This window comes from Chlamydotis macqueenii, chromosome 8 (assembly GCF_036417535.1).
Source record: "Chlamydotis macqueenii isolate bChlMac1 chromosome 8, bChlMac1.mat, whole genome shotgun sequence".
Classification (NCBI taxonomy): domain Eukaryota; kingdom Metazoa; phylum Chordata; class Aves; order Otidiformes; family Otididae; genus Chlamydotis; species Chlamydotis macqueenii.
Window position 1 is genome coordinate 17,093,966 of NC_141563.1, and position 26,130 is coordinate 17,120,095.

The 26,130-nt window shown below is 37.3% G+C and overlaps 1 protein-coding gene across 1 annotated transcript in view; it reads left to right on the forward strand.

Moving 5' to 3' along the window:
• Positions 1–26,130, forward strand: part of CFH (complement factor H) — a 36,120-nt gene that overhangs the window by 2,642 nt on the left and 7,348 nt on the right. Inside the window, exons 2-15 of the mRNA XM_086753912.1 lie at positions 1,440–1,625; positions 3,445–3,550; positions 4,919–4,995; positions 6,780–6,974; positions 9,216–9,386; positions 12,536–12,715; positions 14,208–14,399; positions 15,614–15,793; positions 17,278–17,454; positions 18,520–18,699; positions 18,850–19,023; positions 20,384–20,566; positions 22,718–22,900; positions 24,274–24,456. Coding sequence (XP_086610038.1) covers positions 1,440–1,625; positions 3,445–3,550; positions 4,919–4,995; positions 6,780–6,974; positions 9,216–9,386; positions 12,536–12,715; positions 14,208–14,399; positions 15,614–15,793; positions 17,278–17,454; positions 18,520–18,699; positions 18,850–19,023; positions 20,384–20,566; positions 22,718–22,900; positions 24,274–24,456 — 2,367 coding nt within the window. The remainder of the gene's footprint in view (positions 1–1,439; positions 1,626–3,444; positions 3,551–4,918; positions 4,996–6,779; positions 6,975–9,215; positions 9,387–12,535; positions 12,716–14,207; positions 14,400–15,613; positions 15,794–17,277; positions 17,455–18,519; positions 18,700–18,849; positions 19,024–20,383; positions 20,567–22,717; positions 22,901–24,273; positions 24,457–26,130) is intronic.

Genomic DNA, 26,130 nt, shown 5'->3' on the forward strand with positions numbered 1-26,130 from the left:
AGCTACTTCATCTGTGGTTGTGATCTCCACAGTTTAGTTCAAGAAGCCATAACTGGCATGAAGAAAGATCCTAAATATTTTTCTTGTAGTCCCACTTTCAGGCAGCACCTGGACAATCCATAGGAAAGCTCCAGCAAGAGAATTGCTGCTTTCTCAAACCTGTGGCCTCACAGCTAAACTGGTGAGGGGACATTTGTGCCAGCTCTCTGCTGAGTAATGAATCTACTCACCAAGAAATTTCCTTCCCTGGTGGACATTTCTTCTCCCATTTATTTTCTGTACAGAGGCTTCATTTCTTTTCCAAGGCTTCATTTCTCAGAGGCTGTTTTATTTATTCTTGATGAGTTCTCACCTTTCATGTTCAGATATAAAACGGACTTCATTGCATCTAATTAGCTAGACTGTCCAGTCTCTGTTACTTGGGTAAAGCTTCAGCCTTTAAAATAAGTACGTTTCAATCACTCAAGCACAGAGAATTAGTCACTGAAATTAGGTCAATTATTTTAAACAATGACAAAAATATTTTTTAACAAAGATCATTTAGTCTTTCATTAACAGCTTCCCAACATTTGTTTCTTTCCCCTTTAGTCTGATTTTTCTCATTATCAAGCTGTTGAGGAACTTCTTAATAAAATTAATTCAGGCTCATTTCTTGTAATTTATATGGGCTTGGCTGTACATTTTATGGACACTAAAGAAGGCATGGGAAGGAGCTTTTGGGCAAGGACTGTATAATATTAAGCTACTAAGAAAAATCAGACAACACCATCCACCCCCCAAATAGAGTAAAAATGTTTTGAAGCTAACAAAGGTCGAAGTGAGTATCCAGAATTAATTACATCGTGTGATAAGTAACTTGCCATAAGAATTAATCTCCTGGACAGGAGGAAATAAGTTTTGGAATATCAGCTGATGTCAACCTGGAGAGAAAGTTTAGTCAATATAAAGGTGAGGGGAGATTTGACAGAACTTGATCAAATGATGCATGAACTTAATGTCAGTAAGGATGGTGATGGCTGCAGAAGAAAATAGTTTGAAAGGAAAATCTACAAAGTGCACAGAGTTGTTCTCTGTGGTAATGGAAGGACAGGCATGGACGAACTCCTGCAGATGGAAGCATAAGAGATGTCTGTGGTTAGAACCAGGGCACTAACCTCATCTCAGTCTTTGTAACTGAAATCTATTTCATAAATTATGACTGTCCCGTGTAGTTTCTTGGCACTTGCTTGACTATTCTTATGTCCTTCTAAATGTCTATTCGTATTCCTACAAAATGTGGATTCCTGGTTGTTTCCTATTTTGTGATGATTAAGTAGAAAATGTATGCACCTTTGATCCCAAATGTCCCCAGGACTTCTTGCTACATTTTCTATTGTAAAGTTATTTTGGCATTTGTAGCATATGCTTCAGTCACCAGTATTTTTATTTACAATTTTTAGCCTGTAGAGAACCTCCTCCTAGGAGGGTTAAAGAAGTGCCTACTGAAAGATGGGGCACACCTCCCTATCCACATGGTACTCAAGTAACATACAGATGTCGGCCTGGATATATAAAATTTGGACGAATTGTGTTTGAGTGTGCTGATGGAGTATGGAAGCAACAGCTCCCAGGGGCAGAATGCAGAAGTAAGTATTTATGCAAAATATGTGCAAACATTTCACCTGACAGGTCACATTCCTTGCCAGTGATGTCAATGTGAAATTGCCATTGTATCTTTACTTGTAACTTATTTCAGCATCTTTTAAAATATCATCCAAAAAAAAGTATGTATGCATAAGAAAACATTTTTGGAAGTTCCTTTTCTCCAGATCAAAGAATTATAATTTTTTTTTCTTTACAGGAGAAGATGTTACTCTAGGCCTTTATTAACCTGATTTATATTAAGTTATTAGGAGCTTGCTTCCAAAATTTTAGAGAAAGTCTAATGTAGATTAAATTTACAGTCTAAGCAGAATAAAGCACTAACCTAGCTTCTGAATATGAGTCAAGAGACAGTATTGTCTTCTTTTTAGTTTATTCAACTAGTTCTGTGAAAGATACAATTTCTTGGAAGTGGGACATTATTTTTCCCTGCCTTCTCTTTTAATCTGTGAAGGAAAATCCATTATTAGGAGGAGAACTGCTATCTGTTATCTCTAATATACAGTGTTAAGAGTTTCAGAGCATCTCATACCCTCATACAGAATTAATTAGTGAAGAAATTTAGGTTTATTCTTGTTAGCAGATACTTGTTTTCTGTAATAAATGAGTTTTAAACACAAAGAAATTTTAGACTTATGAAGTTTTTTTTCTTACATATCTAACATACAAAATTTTTAATAGTAGAATATAAATGCTTGGTTTGATAATATAAAATTTAAGTCCCAGTTGTCATTCAAACAGAGATGAATAGAAATAATGAGTAAAAATAAATTAATAAAGTCGTTATTAGTTTCTCGTATATTTTTTATTTAGTCACCTTCTCGATTTTTAGATGTATTTGTTTAACTACTCAGTGAACATGAATCTCAAATTATACAAAATTTGATGCTGCTTTTTAATAACATATTTTAGTAGATACTGCCACCCAGTGAACAGATACTGACATTGGCAAGGTGCAGGTGGAAGGAGAAAAGCGATGGTCTGCCATAGGTTAAGTCATCACGTTCCCTTTGCAGGTTAGGCCATGCTGGACAGCAAAATTCTCTGCATCACACTGGAGCAGGTTTAGGACCTATTCAAACACCTCTTCCTTGGAGAAAACAAGGATGTTGATACTCTCCAAGAAATAAAAATGCCTAGGTCGACAGAGACCCGAAGAAATTTCTTCTGACCAGGCTTAATAGGTTTTAGCTATGCAGTTTATTTTGCAGTCCATATTATAACATCAAAAATGGATGAGTGAGAGGGATGGTGTGTTCATCTTTGCAGTTCTTTTGGGAATCCAGAGCAAATAGTGCCAGACCACCAGAACAGTACTGTGGGGAACTTTGAGCAGAAAGTACCGAGGATCAAAAGAGATCTGTGGCCTCAGATCATCCCTCTTTACTCAGCACAGTCCCCATTAGATGGAGGAAATTTCATTTCCAATCATGGATGGATTCTGTAGTGGAAGCTTTGAACCAGCTGATGTCAAAAGGTGTATGAAAAGCTGAAGTTACATCCTGCCATTGCATTTGTCATAAATCTCAAGATGAGCTCAGCCTTTTTAAAGGAATAAAACCTACTAATATGTTTTGGGTTTTTTTTTTTTTAAATCAGCAGATCCTTGCTGCAATATGTTCTCATTGTAGGTAGTGATTTAAAAAGTGGAGGTTAATCAAGCTAATGCTGAGCATTTTTTAATTTTCAAAAGGCCCATACTCAATACTAATTACTAGAAAAGTGCTGGCTTTCACAGTTTCACGTTCCTATGTATGATGCAAGTAATTTTTTTTCTTTTATTTTTTTTTTCTTTCTTATCAGATAAGCCCTGTGGACACCCTGGAGATACAGAGTTTGGTGTCTTTGAACTTACCAGTGGAAGTGAATTTGTATTTGGTGCCAGAGTTGAGTACAGATGTAATGAGGGGTAATACTTAGTTAATTTGATATATGAGAGTTCACGTAAGGTGGTCATGTTAAAAGAACATTAAAAGAAGTGTTGGTTACAGATTTGTTGTCTGTAATGCAGTTCAATTTACTAATATTTAATGCTTGGTTATTATTTAATTTAAATTGCTGCAATTACAGTAATACTAAAGATAACTCTTTCTCATGTCTGGTGCCATTGGACTAACTGAACTCATGCACCTGAGGCTGTCACCCAAAGTGTCAAAAGTACATAAGGTTACAGCTAACTTGAAATCATAGCTGTCTGAGCAGAAAACAAAAATAGCAATCTGTCTGTAAAGCTGCCTCATGACTTCACCAGCCAGCCAGTTCAGACGGAAATGCAGCTTTGTATGCTGGAATCAGTGCTCTCAGTAGCCAGTCATGATGCAGTTATGTTAGCAAAGTCACTAGGTCATACAGCAGTCTCCTATTCAGAACCACAACTCATCATTCCTGCTTAAATCATTTTTGTGTGTTATGAAGTTAAATGTATTGTAAAAAATGTCTGAAGGAAGACATTTCTGGTAGACTCACTAACATGTCTTCACTGACTGCTTGAAGAAATTCTTCTCTCTTCCTCCTCTATTCATCTTCTCCAATGAAAACTCCAGCAAGACAAATATATAGTATTGTGCTTAGTTAAGTGTGCCTATGACTGGATTCTTTCCTCTTGAAATGCAAATCAGCTATAAGCATGGTACAGTAATTTAGCCATGCTTTTGCACTCTTTGTATTGCTGGAATCTAGTCTGAGTTCCACAAAAAGAGTTCAAAATCAACATTCTCCTTAATCCCTACAAGTTCAGACAGTTCTTCACTGTCATTTCAGGCTAGCTATACTTCCTCTGATTACATTTCAGACAAAGCAGAAGCCATGGCATTGTGGCCATGTTGCCCTCAAATAATAATTGTTGCCCTAGGATAATAATAGCTCATCAAAGCATGAGATACATATGGTTTGGATTAAGTCCTGTTTTGATGTTGTCGCATGGCTTTCAGTCATACTAGAGCACAGGCAACAAAAATTTTACTCTGCTTACTATTGATGGTGTAAATTACCGCTAGGTTATTTGTTATGTAGCCAAAGCTTGCTATTTTGGTATTGAAGAAGCCATCTTACTAATGACTTACTAATTTCTGGGTTTTTTTCATGTTTTTTATCATATGCCATTAAAAGAAACAAAACAGGAAAGGCAGGCCAAAACCCTACTCGATTTTATGATGTTTTGATTAGTCTATGCTGGAACATATGAAACCTACTTCCTTTGCTTCAAAAACAGCAGTACTGCTGTTTCTGTCACATAATTAGACTGTATTTTAGCATTATTTACTTTTTATTTGGTAAGATACCAGATGCTCAGCCAAAGAAATTACCGTGAGTGTCAGGCAGATGGATGGAGCAATGACATCCCTCACTGTGAAGGTAAATGGAGTTTGATATTTAATTCTTTATCAAACTGTGTTTTTATCTGTCTGATACTTTCTAGGATTAGTCTGTGATGTCTCTACTAGTTTTAATTCACATATGTTTAAATTCAAGTTATGTAGCAGTGAGACTCTTACATTAACTGCTCAGCCATTTTAGTCCAATAAACACTCAAGCTTTGGTTAAAAAGCATTCACAAAATGGAGTCCTGTCATCCCTAGACTGGCTTAAAGCTCTGCCTCACTTAAAGGCCCTGATAGAGTAGATGTCTGCAAAACATGGTTACAAAAGACAGGTCAGATGAGGCATTTTGGATGTATGTGAAAGCATGTGTGGTTTTAGTTAGTTTTCTCCTCCACCCTTGTGAATATCCTAGCCATTAAGATTTTGCAAGAAGTTCTTCTCGCTACTAGCATACTGTGGAAGAACTTAAGTAAGAATGAGAGTAAGAGAGACCCAGACCTCAAGACTTAATAGACTGGATGGCTCAGATGATACTTCCATGATTTTGGAAACCTCTTCACCAGTTTCAAACCTGTATGATTATGAAAATAAGCTTTTTATTTCCCAAGATAATTTTTGACTGATCTATTTTAACATATCTGTGCAGCAGTGAAATATCTCTTTCACTTAAGCATCTAATGTCAGGAAAGGGTCTCTAAGTAAAGAATCACAAATGAAAGTAGATATCTTTCTCTTGCCTAGAGTTTGTTATCTGTGCTTTGATATTTTATTGGTCTCAGATATTTCACATTTAGTTTCCTGGAGGTTTTTGAGTGTCCTCAATTTTAGGCATACAGGTATCTATCTGCACAGTGTAGAGCAATGGTTTCCAACATTTTTTGTTACATCACCAAGATACTGTAATTTCAAAGTCCTCAAGATTTTTCTTTTATGACTGAGGAGTTTTCATTAGGCTGAAATATGATTGCCTGTGAAAGAAAGTATTTGTATAATGTCCTAATTGTGGGAAACCTAGAAGATAGCATGTGAGCTCATAACAAAGGCAGATGGCTTATAAGATGGAGAATGTTGTCAGAGAGAAATGGGATCTATGGTAGGAAAAACACCAGCCACTTCTGTACATGCTCAGTGATATCTATGTGAACATTTCAGAAAGAACTTTGATTGTCATTTCACATTTAATAAGAAATATGTGATGACATACATTATTAATTCTTCCTTTTTCTGCAGTTATAAAATTAGGAGATACAAGAGGTGTAAATTCATGGCTGACATTGTGTTTGTTTACTTTAGTAATATAGTTGTTCCGATATCCTTAACTAGGATTTTTAGTTAGTAACTGAGCTGTTGTAGTCAGTCTATAACACAGCCCTGTCCAGATACTTGTCTATAGCAAACAGTTTGGCATAACTCTAAAGTAAATTAACACATTTTAACAAAGTTTAATGGCCCTATGTGCCAGTCAAGGCTCATCTAACCATCCCTAGAATTCATAGGATCATAGGATATTTCAGATTGGGCGAGACCTCAGGAGGTCATCTAGTTGAGTGAGTGTTCTGTCTTTAGCCTTCGAGGGTGGAGAAAAGGATGATGAGAACTGGTCTGCAAGCTTCCTCCTGTGTCAGCCTGTCTTTTTGCTTAGGGTTTTGTGTTATATCTGTTGCAAATGGTATCTGAATACATGAGTGTATATTTTTAAAATGTGTAAGGAAATCAGAGTGTTTTCTGTATTTTAACTTTTTTGTGTGTCAATTTATTTTACACAATAGACCTCAAAATGACTGATTTTTTTCCTTTCGTTTTGTTTTATTTTCCAGTGGCAAAGTGTTTTCCTGTACAAGCACCAGAAAATGGAAGAATAATTATGACTGGTACATTTGACCTAGGTCAAGAATATTCCTTTGGGCAGGTTATAAATTTTGAATGTAATGCAAAATACAAGCTTGTTGGATCTAAAGAAATAATTTGCTCTTCTAATGGGAAATGGAACAGTGATGCACCTCAGTGCCAAGGTAAAAAGGACAGTATTTATTATCTGTAATTAAGAAGCTAAGGACTGGTTAGGGAAAACTACAAAGCTTTCACAGTAATTAAGCATAGTTTGTCTGTAAACAATCTCCGTTGCATATATGCAGAAGAAGTAGGATAAAAGAGAGAAATCAGAGAATATTGGATGCTAATATAGTCATAAGGGACCATCTCCTTGTTCTTCATTTTCACTACAGGCTGTATGTTTTGCCAGGCTGCAGTCAATTTCTTTGAAACTAGCTTTGGTATGTCTACATATGTCTTGGTTCTGGCTAGGACAGAGTTAATTTTCACCTGAGCTGGGAGAGGAGCTGGAGCTGGTGGCACCTTACTGGGGGACTCAGCTGGGGTAGGTTACTAATTAGCCAACAGCTGGGACAGTTTACCCAAATTGGCCCAAGGGCTCTTCCATACCCTGTGACATCATGCTCAGTGTATAAAGTGAGGAAGGTGTTGAGGGGAGGTCCTTGCTACTTGGGAGGAAGCTGAGCGTCAGGATCCACTGTGAGCTATGGTTCTGTAAATTATGTGCTTAAGTATTTTCTGTTATCAGGGGTTCTTTTTTTTGTTTGTTTTCCATCTCTGTTTTCTTTTCCTCTGTTGTTCTCTTAATTATTTTTTTTTTTTTTAATCTCAACCCATGAGTTTTGCCTTCTTTTCTTTACCAGTTCTCCTCCCTGTCCCACTTTGGGAGGGGGGTGAGCAACTGTGTAGTATTTTAGCTATTGAGTAGGGGTAAACCACAACAACATAAGATTCAATTACTTCAGTGTTGATTTAACCAAAATAACTAAAAATAATTTTGAATCTCTGTGAACTAAGTTTAAAAAATAAGTATCATTTTAGTTCACACATGTTGTTAGAGTATATAAAATACAAGAAATCATGATTCATTTTTCTTTCTTCAAACTAATGTATTTTGACAAGTTAGAGGGTTAATTCATGTTTAGTTTTTAACGGAACCACAGAGTTGCAGAATAGGTGAAGTTGAAAAGGGACCTCAGAAGATCCTTCAAAGTAGTCAGCTAGGGCAAGTTGCTCAAGACCATGTCTAGTCTGCTTTTGAACATCTCCAAGGATGGAGACTCCACAGCCTCTCCGGGTAATCTATTCCAGTGTTTGACCACTGTTAAGTAAAAACATTTTTTCTGCAAAGGTACTTTTCAGCCAGTAAACCCCACCCTGCCCCACTCAGCTTGTACTGGTGGATGGGGCTATTCCTCCTGTTTTGCAAGTAGAGATTGTATGGGATTGGATTGTCAGTATATAAAAATGAATCCCAAGAATCTTATGATAACAATCACTGTTAAATATTCGGTTCATCAAGTTTCTTAGATTATTTGTGTTATCTGATCAGGAAGTATGTGTTTAGAAGAGCAGAGTATATATGTCAGCATGTCAGATGCACGTATGGTTTTTTCACAATTTCAGTTCTACATTTTGCTGCACTGAAACCCCCGTTTATTAAAATTTGAACCGCACAGAGTGGCATTAAACACATGTTTGTAACATTTGCAGAATATAGTGAATTTTATTAAACAATGATGGTTTCACAGAGCTATATCTCTTCCTAAATACAAAGTAAATCCAGCTAAGGAATCCAAGAGAACTCTTTGGTGTCCTGCTCAGTAGCTTAGGAAACAAAGCTTTGAATATTTTCTGGCTTTATGAATGAAGTTTGTGGAAACTGGAAGATCCTAGTGATTTAATTGGGTTTGGCAAGGAGCTGGGAATGCTGAGGTTCTTTTATAGATAGTGAAGCATTCTGTTGTAAGTTTTCCAGAGTTTAGTTCATTTTTCCTGTTGTTGCCATGATTTAACTAATTGTCTACTGGCTATGAGAGAGCTTTAGGTTTGCTGCAAATTTCAGGGAAATGAAATTATTTGAAAAATGGAAAATCCTAAATTTCAGCTAGCCTAGTTGCTTATTTTAGAATGTCCTGTGCCTTGTATTCTGAGGTCCATTAAAATCCAAAGCAAAGCTGTGAAGTCTGTCTTGTGAACCAATTTACTGTTGATGCTGTACTACACCACACTTTCTACCTGGCACCCACAATCAGGTCATTGAAGAGTTCTCAGATAAGTTTCAAACAGTTTCCACATGCAAATGTTTTTGTGAAGTGAAACAAACAAACAAAAAACCCTGTATTTTATTCCAATAGGCATTTATTCTCAGCAAATAAAAATAAACAAAAATATATGGATTTTGTCTTTCTCAATTTCAGAGATTATCTGTGATCTGCCAGAAATTCTTCATGGATATGTACACTCTCCAAAGGGGTCTTACAAGGACTCTGAACGCCTACAGTTTGCCTGTGAGAAAGGATACAGATATGGTGAAAGAGCAGATGTACAATGTACTGAATCAGGATGGAATCCAACTCCCTATTGCACTGGTTAGCCTTGCCTTAGGTTATTTTGCACATTTGTTGTGTTTGGAAGAAATTTCAGATATTAGTAATGACAAAAGTTAGGTTTTTTTCACATGAAAAGAAATCCATCCACATCTGACCAAAATCCCATGAAGATCTGGAAGGATTAAGTGTTAAAGGGACCAAACAACTGGATAAGAGTTTTCCACGGGGAGCAGTAGCAAAAATAGTTAGTTGTCTTTTGTTACTTGTTAAATAGGTCCATGAAGCCACAATTGCTCCAGTATACTGCATAAATGAGATTGATGATAAAATAGAACTTCATGCAACATTAGTAGCTGTTATTTTATTCTTTTTTTTTACAAGATTCTGAATTAGTGGGGAGAACATAGGAAAAAGATTTCTTGGGTTGTAAAAAAAAAAATAAAATCCTAATTTGGACAAATAGGAAGGATAAAGCTGAATCTCTTTGCCTTCTACAAAGCATGACAAAAATGTTTTATCAAAGGAGTAGAAAACTACTAAAGGTGCTTAAAAGAATATTTCAGAAAGTAGAGGGAAAAGTATTAATATATTAATACCAGAGAAATTCAGACTATAGAAGGAATCTGACATTTTTAATGGCATGGGAAAACTAACATTTGAAACCAATTTCTTAGAGAAGCAGTATAGTTTTTGAAGTCATATTGTCTTCGCATCAAGCCTTGATACCCTTTTAAGTGTGTTTAATATTAACATAACTGGTACAAGTCAGTGGTTGTGCTGTATATTGGAAGAATGGGTAAAGAATTATTTTTTTAATACCATATGAATTGCAACAGTAGGAATAAAATTGGGGAAAGCTAATAGTTTTAGCTTGATGACATATTTAGGAATCACAAGCAGTTCTTTGAGGGAAAGATACAAGTTAATGCATCTTTAGGTCTTCTGTGTTCAGTAGATGAGATGCTGTCTCACTATAGCCAATACTTTGCTACTTGTAATCATACGACTGAGCACTCAGTAAAATGCTACTCAACATCTCACTGTGTATGAACATTTGAGACAATAGAAGTGTTGTTTTTTTTTTCTTGACCTACTGAACTGACCTCTGCATTTTGTCTAAGTGTCCTGATGAGTCTTACTGTAGTTTGAGCAGACTGAGCACTTGGTTGTAGTCATTCTATCCATTTCTGAAATTTCCAGAGTACTAGTTCTGGTCAACCAGCTCCAACCAAAAAGGAACAATTAAAAAATGATCCCCATTTCACTGATGGAACTTCAGTAAGAAATTGTTGGTGTATTGTCCAACCTTTCAGAAATAACTGGAAATTACAAAAGTATCTTTCAAAGTATCTCTCAAATGAAAATCTTGAGTTAAGTTTGTAAGCTGCCTTTCAAGAGTTCTGAAACAGTAAGGTAGTGTTGTAGGAAGAATAATCTCAAGTTGACATGGCCATTTCCAAAGGAGTTGGAGGAAACGTGAAGTAGTTGAATTTCAGAAGGACAGGTAGTCCACTGATGACCATAAGTGTCAAAGGTGAAAATTAAAATGGAATTATAGTGCTGGATTATACATAAAGCTGAAAACAATAGTACTTTCTACACAGTTGTTATGTCAAGAATTGTGTACAACATAGATAAGTTCACTAACCCTAAGAACTGTGGTCATGAAGTGTTGCATAAACAGAGACTAAAGTAACAGGATATGCATTAATCCTGCCACTGTCCTTGACCCTTAGTCTAGGATTAATACAAAAATTTGTTTAATGTCACCAGAACTGTAATTGCACAACCATATTATCTACAGTGTTCAAACTTCCCATCAGAAATTGTCTGAGAATCTCTACGAATTAATATATTTACAATGCTGAAACTCCATTTTGCTTTCTAACTTCTAAATGTCTTCTGAACACTTAAGATGACAAATCCATAATTTCTGAGGCTAATCTTGTTTCACATCAGCCCTCTGAGTCATGGATTTTACTTTAGTTTCATTCAACTGCAGCGCTTAAAGACTAGTTAAATCCCTATATCCCACAAACAGATATATGCATGTTATGCCCCAGTTCAAATAGTTTGATGTAAATGTCGGGGAAATCATGAGTGCCTGGAATTGTATGCAAGAAATTGCCAGACACTTGAAACTGGAAAAAAATGTTGGCAACAGGGCAGTATTGTAGGATGTTATGTACCAACCACTTTCCTGGGACTTCTTCCAGAAAGACTCCTTTAGAAATAAACAGTAGTCAGTCTTAGTGCCCACTCAGTTCTTGACTTTTCTGCCTAAAGATTAGTAATGATACTAATTAATATGCATTGCCTGTGGTTTAGCAACATACTGCTTTTTGAGAAGTGCCAAAAAAAAATATTCTTCCAGACGCTGTTATACTGGGCTCTGATATTTGAGGCACATTCAGACAGGGGTTCTGGATCCTACTTGGCTCACCACTGAACCTAGATGATTCAGCAGTACGTGCATACAGCTGACTTGCCCACCTTCACTCCACAGCAGGGCCGACCTGTAGTCACCTTGTAGTCATCCCCTCCTAGCCCTTAGTATGTTGGTGATATTTTCTAAATTGCAAGTAGAATACAAAAAAATCGAAAAGACAAGCTCCAGTTTATAAATAATATGTTTGCCTGGCTTCTCCGAACATAAAAATATCATAAGCTTTTTAGAATAACATTCTCATCCTTTCTCAGTTGTTGAAATACTTTCAATGTCAGTGCAAGATCCTAATCTTAATCACACAGCCTTTGAATGATCAGTTCCTAGTTAAGTATAGCTATTCCACCTGCTAGTGAACCTGCCCTCCTTTGGGACAGTGTTCCTAAACCAGCCCAGGAGAGCTGTGAGTCCAGCTTAGGTCATTTTGAGCTCCAGCTGTGGAATAATCTATTGGAAGAGTGATCAAATTGAGTTTGACCACCTCTAGTTCTTACTCCACCCATTCTATTTGCAATTAAGTTTTAATCCTCTAATTAGCATGACATCAGTAACAACTGTCACTCTCCTCTTACAGAACCATACATTTCTAAGAGTGGGAGAGAAACATAACCTTTCTTTGCCCTAAGAAACATTTTTAATGGTTTTATACAGTTATGTCCAATATACTATGAAAATAAGAACTTATGCAATAAATATAAACATATTCTTCAGAGTAACATCCAATTTTTCTCTTTTTATTTAGAAATTGTATGCTCTCCTCCAAGAATTTCCAATGGGAACTTTAGACCTCAAGAAGACAACTACATAGTAGGTGATACAATCATAATACAGTGTAATCCTGGATACCATTTTAGATCATTGACTGGCAAAACCACAGCTGAATGCACCAAGAATGGCTGGGTGCCTGATCCAGGTTGTATTCGTAAGTAGCTCTCATGAATGAAGACACAACATATAGAGTTGTTGGAAATTCCTCAGTGAAAAGAAAGTCAAGAGAAAAACTTAAGCAGCATGAGAAATGAGTTGCTTATTCATTGTGTTTCTTCATGATGTAAAGCTTAATTTGATGGTTTAGAAAAATCATCTATAAAGACAATGGTATAATCTACATTTACATTATGTCTATAAACACAGGTATTATCTATTACTGTATTTGTGAAAGTATGTGTTAAAAAGTGCTAGAGTCAGTTCCCTCTAGGGAAGGTTTGTGGTTCATGTGAGGAGTAGCATGACAGTCAAGATAAGAGGACATAGTGAGTGTTAAAGTATCCAAACCAAACCATAGGCAATGCTTGGAAGGTATCTTTCATTGTAGTTATCACAGCTTTTTACTTGCTGTTGTGTGTTGGTGTATTATGAACAATCACAGTTTTATTCTACTTATTATAACATGTCAAATAACAAAACAGGATATTCTTGATTGTATGAATTCTTTCTTGGATTAAACTTCCCATAACTATAATGATAGTTTTGCCCAGTAAGCACAGTGTCAAGAAATAAATAAATAAATTAGCAATTAATTTCATAATCTAGCACTTTTTAATCTTTTGACACTGAAAAGAAAAGGAAAACTTAAAAAACAGGATGTGAGAGAAACTGTGATTAATCAGTCTTGTAAATGAACCTTTGGATTATTTGAACTATTCCCAAAAGGTGCACTGTTAGTATCTGTATTAATCTTTTTTCTATGTATGTATGGGGTCTAAAATTCAGATATCATTCTGAGACCACCTCATTCATTATTGAATGGCCCCAGCATGTGGGCTCCGGGTCAGAGCACTTCAGGAGGAACCTACCATGGCTGAGTAGGACATTCTAGGTAAACTTGAATGAAAGCTTCTGGGAATCTCTTCCTTCTATCCTTGACTTGCCCCTGAAAAGGGACAGTTCTTTTGAGGAACTGAGAGAACAAAAGAAAAACACTGTAGCTTTAAAATAAAAATGTGAAGAGTTAGGAAGAGCGTTTGGTGCAGAATCCCAAAAGTTACAAATGAAAATGATGACAGGAGTCATCTCAATTTTAAAAGTCCACTGTTCAGTGTCTGTATCCAAGCTGTCTGGGCTCCTATCATGGTCAGTATAGTAAATTTAGTCAAGACACTGCACAAAGACAGTGTCGTCTCACTGCAGAATAAATACTTAGGTTTGGTCTCATGAATCAGTCTTTGGAGTCCACTGAGAATATTGACTGGATTTCTGTTGGTTGCAATGGAAACGGAGAGAGCCAACATAGGTATAGGTAATGACAAAGACACTAGAAGCAGAGTGCAATTGTTCCTACACTTCTTAGGATGTACCGAGGTGTGCAGTCCTGATTCTGTCAGTTTCAAAAAACAATTGAATCTGAATTAATTGTGTCCTGAGCTTTTTGTCATGCATGTGTTGATATTGTTGCTGTTAAATTTTATTTCAAGAGAAACCGTGTGAGTATCCAGTTATAGAAAATGGCGAGTTAAGTGGAACACTGGATTACCGTTACTTTCCAATGAGGATTGGGCAGCGTGCCAGTTACTACTGCAATAATGGTTATTCAACCCCGAGGGGAGAACCACAGGTTGAAATGGTCTGTTCTGAAAGGGGCTGGTATCCAGAGCCAAAATGCCTCAGTAAGTACATTTCCACTATATGCTCTGTTTTGTTATAGTTATCAAAGGTCTGTGCAGCAGAAATTGTGCCAATGGAGCAAAGACAGAACAAAGAACAGTTTTATTATAGTAGAACTGCTTTAGGTGACCCCTGGAACTGCACCCAGACTATCATCTTACCTGCAGAGCTCAAACTGTCAGCTGGTGACACTCTGGAGTAAGGCTGAAATGATACTTCTGGATTTTTGAGATTCTTTACTCCGGAAACTATCCATGAGATGAAGAAATATGTAGAAAATGTTTCTCTTCTCTGACTTCTGGGTCACATGCATGCATCTACTTTCATCGGTGCACACAGCTGCACATACAAACAGAGAATTTCTACTCTGTGTAAATATATTCTTCCTTCCATGGCTTGGCCACTTTGTCTAGAGGTTCCTCTCTGAGATCCATTGCCTGGTCCCGTTGGATAGCGTTTGGAACTGAGAAGGTGGCACACTTTTGCAATAAGCTGAAAATGAGCATGGCATCAGTAAGAGATCCAGATACATTGACTTAATGATTGAACTATAGAAAATAGATTTAAAGCAGCGAGATGAGGCCTCCTCTCCTAACACACATCTTTAGTCACAGTAAAGTTCCTACCTACTGGTAGGGATTGGAAGTGAATTGCAAAAGGTTGATCTTTCCCTATTGCCCTCAGTGGAGTGGTGCTTAGTGCAGGAAATGAGTGGAGTCCATCCCAGAGGAAAGGACAGTAATACAACTATAGCATTCCTTCAGCCATCTTCCTTGTGTCTGGGCTCTTGGAGGCACAGAATGCTGTAGAGCAAGCATGCTTAGCTGTTGCAGGCGAATACTGAAAATCACTCAGGGCAGACATCAGCGTTTTAGAGACACAGCAGACCAAACCAGAGCTGGTGTATATGATGCTAGATGCACTGAAGTTAGCCAGCCTTTCTTATGAACCCTAGGTAAGCGATACTGTTTACTAGACCACTACTTAGCACTTTATGTAGTGACTTGCTCTCCAGTTCATGTTATTTGTTAATCTTAGGGTAGTGAAACAAAACATGCTTTCATTCACGTTTGAACATGAATGTTGTTTTGGGATAGAAGGATACAGAAAGGTGCTAGGAGGCCTTTTTTTAGTAACTGTCTTCCTAAGTATCGATTTACCTCAGTTCTTGCTGTACAAATTACTGTGGTTAAATGTGCTTCCTTTCCTTCTTTAGAAAAATGTTATGGCAGACACCTGGAAAATGGTCACTTCTCAGATACATGGAAGAGATTTTACAAGGAAGGTGAAAGAGCTAAATATGTCTGCAACAATGACTATTATACTGAACATGAAGATGGAGAAGTCACATGCACAAAGGATGACTGGTCATCTCCTCCAAGATGTATCCGTAAAAGTGAGTGTGCTTGTATTTTGTTGAGGTTTCTAGCTAAAACTAGTAAATCCATCATCACATCACCTACATTAATCCGTCACCACTGCTTAGTAACTTTAAGTCTAGGTGCTCTACAACTGAAACACAATGCTGTGATTCTCTCAACTGGCTCATGCAGCTCTCGTGCCTGTATGCTGCTGAGGTGGGTCGCTATACAAACGTGCGGAATATAACTCTGTAAAACATCCACATGTAGCACATTCAGATCTCCTAGAATGCAAGCTCTGGCATGGGACTCGTAGTCCTTTTGTCTTTCAGTAGTGAAATCTTGTTATAACATAGCTATGCAGTAATATAATAAATAGTAATCATTTCCCTAGTGCAGCCTATCTGTAATTTCTTGTCTTCTTTCACCCTCTCGCTATGCCACCCGATCCCTGTTTCTCTTGCTTCCTTTCCAATCGGCATCATACTAGAAAAGGAGAGGAATAGGAAGGTAAGAAAAGTAAGGAAATATTGTTTTAGGAAATAATTCCACCCTGTCAGAGACTGACCACACAATGTTTTGGACCACCACCCACTGAGATTTTGACATAGCAATGAGTAAGCAAAATAAAATTTTATGGTTCCTAATGTCAGGCAATCATGGGCATTACCGGTATAAACACCAAAAACTTTGATGTGAAATTTAAGCTTTTGAAGCTGTTTCATGAAAGTATGATTAACTCTGCTCCCAGCATTCAAATACATCCTCTAGTGTTCCTCAAAGTCTTTTTTTTTTCCATATCTTTATTTTCTTGAATCTCTAATGTGCAAATATTGTTGTAGTGTTAAAATTAATAAACTTCTTCATGGAATAATTTATTAGTAAAGAATTTAGCATACCACAAACTTTCTTTCAAAATATAGGGCCTTAACATCCAACTAAGACAACTGATTTCCATCCATTTAGACTGGCTTAAACAATGTCTTTTAAGTGATATGAAATCAGTTACAACATTGGGTCTGTCTGCACTAGTGTTTTAGTGTGCAAGAAGGGATCCTTTGGTACAGATTTGCTTTAGTCCTCCAGTATGTGCACTCAGAACGATTCCTCTTTAGTAGAACTCAGGTGGTTCCTTGCACACCAGTGATCTCTGGCATGCCCCCCTTGCAATATGGACAGAAAGTCCTCTTATGCACACACACTGCAGTGCATACTCAACATGAATTTCATTTCTAGTGAAGACCAAATGTGGACAATACAATTTTGGAAGCTTACAGGATTGCTGCAAATCAAACCCCTGTGTATCCCTGTTTGTGCTGCACAAGTTGGTAACTGTGAACTTTGACTTTTCACTTTCCAGTTGTCCCCCAGGAAGAGAGCTCAATGCAGAAGGAAAAATTCATATGCTTTTAAAAATATTCTAAATCCTACCACTCTTTCAGTTGTCCTCTTTCTGTGTATTATGAGCATGTAGTTTAGCAGTGTTTTACTTGGAAGAAATTCTGACTGTCTCTTTCAGAAAAATGCCAGAGTATCAGTTTTGCCAGTGGTTATTTAACTTCGGAAAAGAAAACATTCAATTTACAGGAGGAGGTCATCTATAATTGTCATGCTGGCTTTGTAACTCCAGAAGGGCAAGAAACAGGAGTGATACGATGTCAAGAGAATGGCTGGACTCCAGTTCCAAAGTGCATCAGTGAGTACCATGGCGGCTTCAGAGTTCCCTGTCATTGTCACTGGCGCAGACATGATGTACTCTGTTTTTTGTCATCCAGATTGGTAGAGTTTTCTTATTGGGCAGAGGGAAACCAGATAGAGAACTGATCTTCCAGAGATTAACCTTTCTGGGGCTCCAAGAAATAAAGAGAGAGAACATAAAGGAAGTAAGGCAGGAAAATATCTGCTGTCTTCTAGGAGAGCCGTCATTGTGGAGCTCTAGCATGAAGTAGATAGTAATTGCTGACTTCTCCAGTGATTTTTACCTGATACGAGGTGCATATGCCCAAATTTACTCCCAATTCTCCCACCTTTCACACTTTTGAGAGAAGATTTATGAAGAAATACTTATGAACCAAGGGATTCTGCCAAGAACTTTCTTTAAATGTGACCAAACTAGAGAAAAATGGAGTTCATTATTTGGAAAAATGTTATCACTATGCATAAAAAGCACTATGCATGTGTCTGCCCTGGTGTTAAAAAAGTACATTTGTGAAAAACACCAGAGTGCTTTTTCCTGAAAATGCCTCCATATTGTTGTTGCCTTTTTCCTCTTAGAGGTTCCTTCCTCTTCTGAAAAGGCCTGTAGGATAGTAAAGAGACTTAATCTTCCAGTGCTATGGTACTGAGGCTTATAATATTGGCCAACTTTAGCTGATATTTTATCTTGTCCTTTTATTTCAAACTGCCTTTACCTAGGATTTTGCGACTTTTTTTTCTGCCCCTCTCACAAATTATCATGGGGAACAGGAGTACAAACGGTTTGCTATGACACCAGTAATAATATGTAGTAGAAGGAAAGGAATTGAATATAAGGAAGACATATTTATGCTAGATATTAGTTCTATATACATATTTTTAAGATTGATGCGATAGGTATTATGTGAATATGCTACCTATGATATTCTACATTCATATTCTGGCAATGCAGAGTTTTTAATGTTTCAAATACAGCACATACTAAAGCGCCTACAGAAATGATGGTTCATTCCATAGGACAGTGTTTCTGAATCACAAAATGCACTAACTTTGTTTTATTCTACAGAATCATGCAAAACCCTTCATTTGGACATTTTGAATTACCACAGAAATAAAACTATATTCATGCCTGAAGATACAATTGAGTATGCATGTTTGGAGGGATATCAAACTGCAAATAATATGCCAACTGGTACTGCAAGGTGTGGCATAAATGGTGAATGGAGTCCAACGCCCCAGTGTCTTGGTGAATATTGTTGTATATGCTAATCAGTGTAAATCTGCTATACACTTTGTAAAGCTTTTTTAAGACTTTATTTGATTTTGTTCTAATCATTAGTATTTCATGTACTTTTTGTAGGATGTGCACTATATGTTAAATATTTTGTCTTTGTAGCAATAAAATGTGAAATGCTGACACTGCCCAATGGAGATTTTTCTCCCAAGGAGGGTCAATACCATAACGGAGATGTTGTGAAATTTACTTGTGCAAAGAATTATGTGAGAGTGGGACCTGATTCTGCTCAGTGCTATTACTTTGGATGGTTTCCATCACCACCAGTGTGTAAAGGTAATGCTCCTGTTAACTTTATTGTAGTAGGAAATATATGAAAATGCCTGCTTCCTGAAGACCTCTGCAGACACCTCCTATAAGCCAGTCTTGCTCCCAAGAACAATTATCCCATCTTTGTCTCTAAAAGGGCAGGAACTGGTCCTTTTTGAATCCTATCATAGTGTTTTGCTGTTTTACGTGAAAGATTCTAAATGTTGAACTTTCAGTTAGCTTTAGTTATGCCAATTGGAGTTCTGCAATAACTGAAAGTGAGCTGGTAAATGGCTTGCACAAAATTTAACTCAGGCTATTGACTGTAATGTATGAAAAAAATATTTATTATTCAAAAAGGCATAAATAATGTGCAATATGGCAGCCAGGAGTGATTAATTTGAGTAATGTCCTCTCTTACTGTTTTGTAAACGTCCAAAGTTTTGCCACTGCCTAATGTTGATACCCATCAGATATTGTACCATATGTTCTTTTTTCTGATCACATGATACAGAAGGAAAAAAAAAAAACCACAACATTTTGGAGATGATGCAGAGCTGGATCCAAGGAAAAGAAACTCAAGAAGGGTTTTCCCTGTGAAATTCCTCAGCTGATAGGATGAACAAACAAACTCATACAGAAGGGAAGATATATGACACTTTTCTTCTCATCCTTTTAAAGACAGAGCACAACTTGGTGGCACCTGAAAAGTTTATTTTGCTGGTGCTATGCACTTTCATGAGGCAGCTTGAGAGGATGAGGGGATATAATATTACTCATCTCACATTCTTTCCACTCCATCGCTTTTCCTGTTGTCTTCCATGCTTTCATCCTCCTTTTTGCTCGCTCTCTTTTGCATTTAAAACCAAGTATATTTCATATAGTTGGCTCTTTAGCTCAGGAACATTTTAAGCTCCTTAACAAGCGTTCCATGCACTCCATCAGAAGTTAATTCCCTTAATATACAGTACATATCACTTGCTGGGTGATTTTTATAACATAGGTTATTATTAATTGCAGAATTTTCCCTTTTTTTTTTTTTTTTTTAGGAATACTGAAGTTGTTGTCCATGTAATACTTTTTTTTTTTTTCTGTTGAAACCGGATTGGTTTTATGAGCCACTTCTTTTATCATAGCAGACGATTGACAGTACATGGAAGTAAGACAGTAGAGTGAGCTGGAGTCATGCATATCTGTCTGTGATCTCCAGCCCAACATAAATACAGATATTCAATGGCATAAACCAATGACCTGTTCTACCTGTTTTTACTGACTTTTTTTTTTTCTAGCTTTAAACAACAAATTTGATTTATTTTGTGTTGTACTTAACGTATGACTGTGCTGAAAGTACTGCGTTCAGATCATAGATTTGATCTCTTGGTTTCAGTGAATGCCAGAGATTGTGGATCTCCACCTGAGATTACTAACGGAAGTATTGCTGGTGGCTCTGTGGAACAGTATCGACATGGGGACAGAAGGAAATATGAATGCAACAGCGAATTTAAACTGGTTGGATCAAGGGAAATAGAATGTGTTGATGGACAATGGTCATCTCCTCCCTCTTGCATTGGTAATCTATATGACTCTTACTTGTGAGAGGTCTATAATTCACTGTAGGCTAATACTTCACAGATATTTTCACTATTAAAATTACATGCTTTCAGGTATAACATGTTACATTCAAATTCATGTTATGGATGAAAAGTAAGCACACACTATATGTAAAGCCAAGACTTGATTAGTAGTCTATTGAAATCTTAACAGTCCAATCAAAGAATTTTTGTGAGTCCAGATCAAATGATCTAAGAAAATAAATAATATAAAGAATAATTATAAATATAAATAATACAGAATTATAATTATATAAATGATACAGAATAAGTAATAAAATAATAATATAGAATTACAGTTGTTTTACACACAGACTTCCTCTTATTTACCCCTTTTTCTGGTGTTAAGCTCACCTTTCCACTGACCCTTTGAGTTCTAAAGTCAATGGCTTCAGTCTGGTGTGTGTTGGAGGGAAGTTGCAGCATGTTATCAGTATCATAGAATCATGGAAACATAAAATGTTTTGGGTTGGAAGGGACCTTTAAAGCTCCATCTAGTCCCTGCGGTGAACAGGGACACCTCCAACCACATCAGGTTGCTCAGAGCCCCGTCCAGCCTGACCTTGAATGTTTCCAGGGATGGGGCATCAACCACATTTCTGGGCAACTTGTTCCAGTGCTTCACCACCCTCAGTGTAAAAATTTTTTTTTCTTGCATCTTGTCTAAATCTACCCTCTTTTAGTTTAAAACCATTACCCCTTGTCTTGTTGCTACAGGCCCTGTTAAAAGGTTTGTCCTCATCTTTCTCATAGGCCCCCTTTAAGTACTGGAAGGCCTCTCTAAGGTGTTCCCAGAGCCTTCTCTTCTCCAGGCTGAACAGCCCCAACTCTCTCAGCCTGTCCTCGTAGAAGAGGTGCTCTAACCCTCTGATTATCTTTGTGACCTCCTCCAGACCCTCTCCAACAGGTCCACGTCCTTATGTTGGGGGCCCCAGAGCTGGACGCAGTACTCCAGGTGGAGTCTCACTGGAGCAGAGCAGAGGGGCAGAATCTTCTCCCTCGACCTGCTGGCCACGCTCCTTTTGATGCAGACCAGGATAGGATTGACCTTCTGGGCTGTAAGCGCATGTTGACGGCTCATGTCCAGCTTTTCCTCCACCAGTACTCCCCAAGTCTTTCTCAGCAGGGCTGCACTCAATCCTTTCATCCCCTAGCCTATATTGATACCGGGGGTTGCCCTGGCCCAGGTGCAGAACCTTGCACTTGGTCTTATTGAACCTCCTGATATTGAAGTACTGAATAGTTCTACAGTCAAGTCTCCTGCCTTAGCAAAAGCACCTACTTTGCGTGCGTGTCATTAGGTAGTGTACCTGAAACCTGATAGTATGAATGTCAATGACAGGAGTTAAAAAACACTTGTGCAAAATTGCTATTTGTTTATTAAGACAGTGTCTCAGGATTGAAGTAGAATGGGTTATTCAAGCTGAAAATCTGTAAATACAGAAAATAATTCCGGGCGTTCTTATGACGCCAGATGATCTAACAGTAGAAGCGATAAATGGTGTTTTTAATTGACTAGTTTACTCTGTTCCTATACATATACATTCTGACACATCTTCCATGAGCAGCACTCATGGTTTAACAATGTACAGTATGGAGCTTGCATCTTTTCAAGACTTGATCCAGTGAGAATAGTTTCAGTACACAGGCTTGAAAAAAAGAGTGGTCTAAACTTGAGTACAGAGTTGTTCGACTTCAATTTTTGAGTTTATCATGGGTCTTCTGTCTCCTATGTTAAAAGCAGGCAATATGCCTTGGTGAGTTGGACTGATCCCACTTAGGGATCCAGGTAAGTTGGATTAATTGAAGATTTTCTTACACTTTAGAGTTTATGTACCAATGAAAAAGAATTTGAGAAACTGTTAGCTGAAGCCACTTGTGGAGCATGCTGTGGAGTTACCATAGCAATGGAAAAGGAAGGGAAAAGACAGAAGAGGGAATTAGTGAACTGACTAAAACATATACATATTCCAGCTATGTTGAAATTGTTACAATTAACAGGAGCAGGTTTGACTCACCAAATGCAAATACAGTTCTTTTTAATTAAGTTATTTCAACTATTCACATATGACTCCAATATTATTGTGGCACACTTCTGCTCTTTTCAACAGAAGACAAAATGCCATGTGGATCACCTTCCTCTATTCCAAATGTTGTTCTTCATCAGGAAGACCAGACCCAGTTTTCACATGGTGTTGAAGTAATTTGTGGATGTAAACAAGGCTCTGGCAATTCTAAGGAAATGAAAATAAGATGTCTTAATGGGGAGTGGAAGCCTTTACCTCTTTGTGCTGGTAATCTATTTCCATAATATTTCAGACATGTGTGTGACATAGTTCTATTCAAAATTTCAAGGACTTCAGCAATCAGTATGTAGCCAAAGATACTATAGTTTTATGCATCTGAACTAAGTTTTGGTTTTTTTTTAATTTATTCCTCTTTTAAATGTGAACGTGTCCTTCATTCTGGAAAGATTACGACTTTGTAAGTGCTCTGAGTAGGTCTGGGGAAGGAAGCAGACACTTGCACAGTGGGTAGAATCAAATCTGGGGGTACATCTTTTGTATATGGTGGCTTTTACTATTTTTCAGTGTTCCTCCCTGGTAATAACCCTTCAGAAGCCTTGGAACATACCTGCAATAAAGTAGCATGCCTGTTGCATTAATTACGTAAAGTTTTATGTCTCCGTATACTACTTTGACTGTTTAAAATCCTACTGGGAATTAAAGATAACATTAGCAGCCACAATGTGCTAGGCTTATCCCATCCTCATCGTTTTTATGTGGATTACTCCTTTTCATTTCTGATCAGTAATTTTCTCCTTTTTTCTCATCTCATTTAGTTTTGCAGTTAATTAAATTAAATTAATGTATTTTAAAAAGATATAAACCAAGGCCTTTTCCTAAGAAAAAGAAAAAAAAATCACATTGAAGTCAGTAATTTAAGAAAAAAGCAATACTGGACAAGAAGTTGTCTTGTCTGGGATATATTACTCCAGCACTTCACTTATGTTTAACAGAATACAATTTATGATATATGCAACTCTTGGTTCGCCCTTTCTTCAGAAGTGATTTTATATTCATCAGTGATTTGAATACACTGTACATTTATTTACAATTATGTTGAGGTTTGAATCTGGCACAAAACACAGTCTGCTTAGCTTTCTCAAGTAGCTTGTGTTCTGACTCTCAGAATCAGCAGTCAATGACACAAGACCTGGTTATGACTTAGATATACTTCTGTGGGAGATTGAACCCCATATTCAGTGCAGAGTAGTACTTCCTTTATGCATCTGTTTACAAGCAAAAGAAGATTTCTCTTCTTGCTCATCCTACTATCTTTTTATAGTTTTAGGGAAAAAAAAAATGCTTCGTTTTTATATTATTTACTGTGCTCAGCAAAAGGGATTCTGTCAACATAAAAAGAGTTGCTTTGTGAGTGGGAACAGTCTCTCCTTTAGATAGCAGGAGCAAAAAAAAATAATTTTGTTTCTGTAATCTAGGAATCTTAGGAGTTAGCTCAAAGTACAGTAAATTAAAAAAAAAAACCACTTTCACATGGACATGCATTAGGAAACTGATGGCCTCTTCATTGGTGAATGCATATGTACATATTATATGAACTAAATCTATTTTTTTATCTCTTTTTGTTGATTTTTTTTTTTCAGATCCATCTCCTCGGTGTGTACTTCCAATGGATGTTGAGCTTGTGCGCAATGGTCGTCTTTACAAGCCAAGAAAGGAGACTCGGTTCCAGGGCATTATACATTATAAATGTATATCAGATGGCAATGATATTAAACAGGCAGCTTGTGTGTCCGGAAAATGGTCACCAGAGATTGAATGTACAGGTATGTTTTTAGATTTGCATACAATTTCTTCTTTTTATGTAGGAATGATAGATGCTCATTATTAAAACTTCTTACCATTGCTATGTCACTAGTCTGAAATAGAAATACTTGCATGCTTATATATATATATGCAATTATATGCTAAAGGCTAGTCATGAATAATTATGGGAATCATTTGAACAATTAACTAGGTTTAGAAACGCACTATTTTAGTAAGGCACACAATAATCTCTCCTCTGACAACTGGAACAGTTGTCACTGTGACTTCTGATGTGAGAAAAGATGCAATGATAAATTTAAGGTCAGTTCTTCAAAAGGTCATTACCCTGGTGAAAATGAGAGCACCACATAGCTCAAGCTCCAATCAAATTTCCTTTATTTCCTGTAAACATTCAAAGCTTTTCTATTCCTGATTTTTCTTTTTTTTTTCCTTCTATTTTTTTTCCAATTGCTTCTTAGTGAAACAAGAAGAAAAAAGCTGAGTTGGCCAAGTCAAAAGTACAGACCTAGAGGAGATTGCCCTTATCTAATACACTCCAAAGGTCAGATGCCTGCAGGACTGCCCTTATGTATAGTAGAGCAGGATATTGCCTGTAGAAGGCATGATTGTAAAACAATCATCACCTCATTGCCTACTTTGATTATGCCAGATTAATGGGAAATGATGCATGGAAGTGGGAGAAGTACACAGAGTGGCAAATGCTCAAGGGAGCATTCCCTTTCAATACTAAGTGTCTCTACCTTCTCAGTTTTCTGGAACCACTAGAAGCAACAAACCAAGCTCTTAAGATCTCTTCCATCCTAGATCTACCTCCTTCCCTCACTTTTTCTTTCCTTTGGCAGGAGCAGCCCTTTGTTCCTTGAGTGGAAAAACTGAACTTTATGTTTTTGTTTCCTTTTGTGATGCTCATTTAACTCTGTATCAGCTAAGTCTGGAGAAGGGAAGGCTCCGGGGAGACCTTATAGCAGTCTTCCAGCACCTAAAGGGGGCCTACAGGAAAGATGAGAAGAAACTATCACTGTTGTGATAGGACAAGGGGTAATGGTTTTAAAATAGAGGGAGGTAGATTCAGACTGGATAGAAAGAAGAAATTTTTTAAAGTAAGGGTGGCAGAACACTCACACAGGTTGCCCAGAGAGGTGGTGGATACCCCGTCCCTGGAAACATTCAAGGCCAGGTTTGACGGGGCTCTGAGCAACCTGATCTGGTTGGAGATGTCCCTGCTCCTTGCAGGGGGGTTGGACTGGATGGCCTTGAAAGGTCCCTTCCCACCCAAACTATTCTATGATTCTGTAAAAAAGCAACAACAAAACAAAACAAGAATACCAAAAGTTGGTCCAGTTTTTCTAAAGTAGCTCACCACAGAGAGCAGAGCAGGGAGAGCACAAAGGAGTGTGCAGCTGTGTGTAAGGGAAAGGAGGGACTACAGGAAGCTCCAGCTTGGATTGGTGTAGGCAACTGTGACTGCCTTTTCTATAAGGCTGAAAGCACATGAGCATCTGAAGGCAACTCTGGTGTTTCTGAAGCAGAGCAAAATTATTACAATATTAATTAAAGCTTGAGATAGCTACTGAAGAATTATCGCCAGTGTTTTCTTGGTTGTAAGTGTTGTAATCTGTGATGAACTGTTAAATTTTATCTTATGTTCTATTATAACATGAGTATGTGCCTTT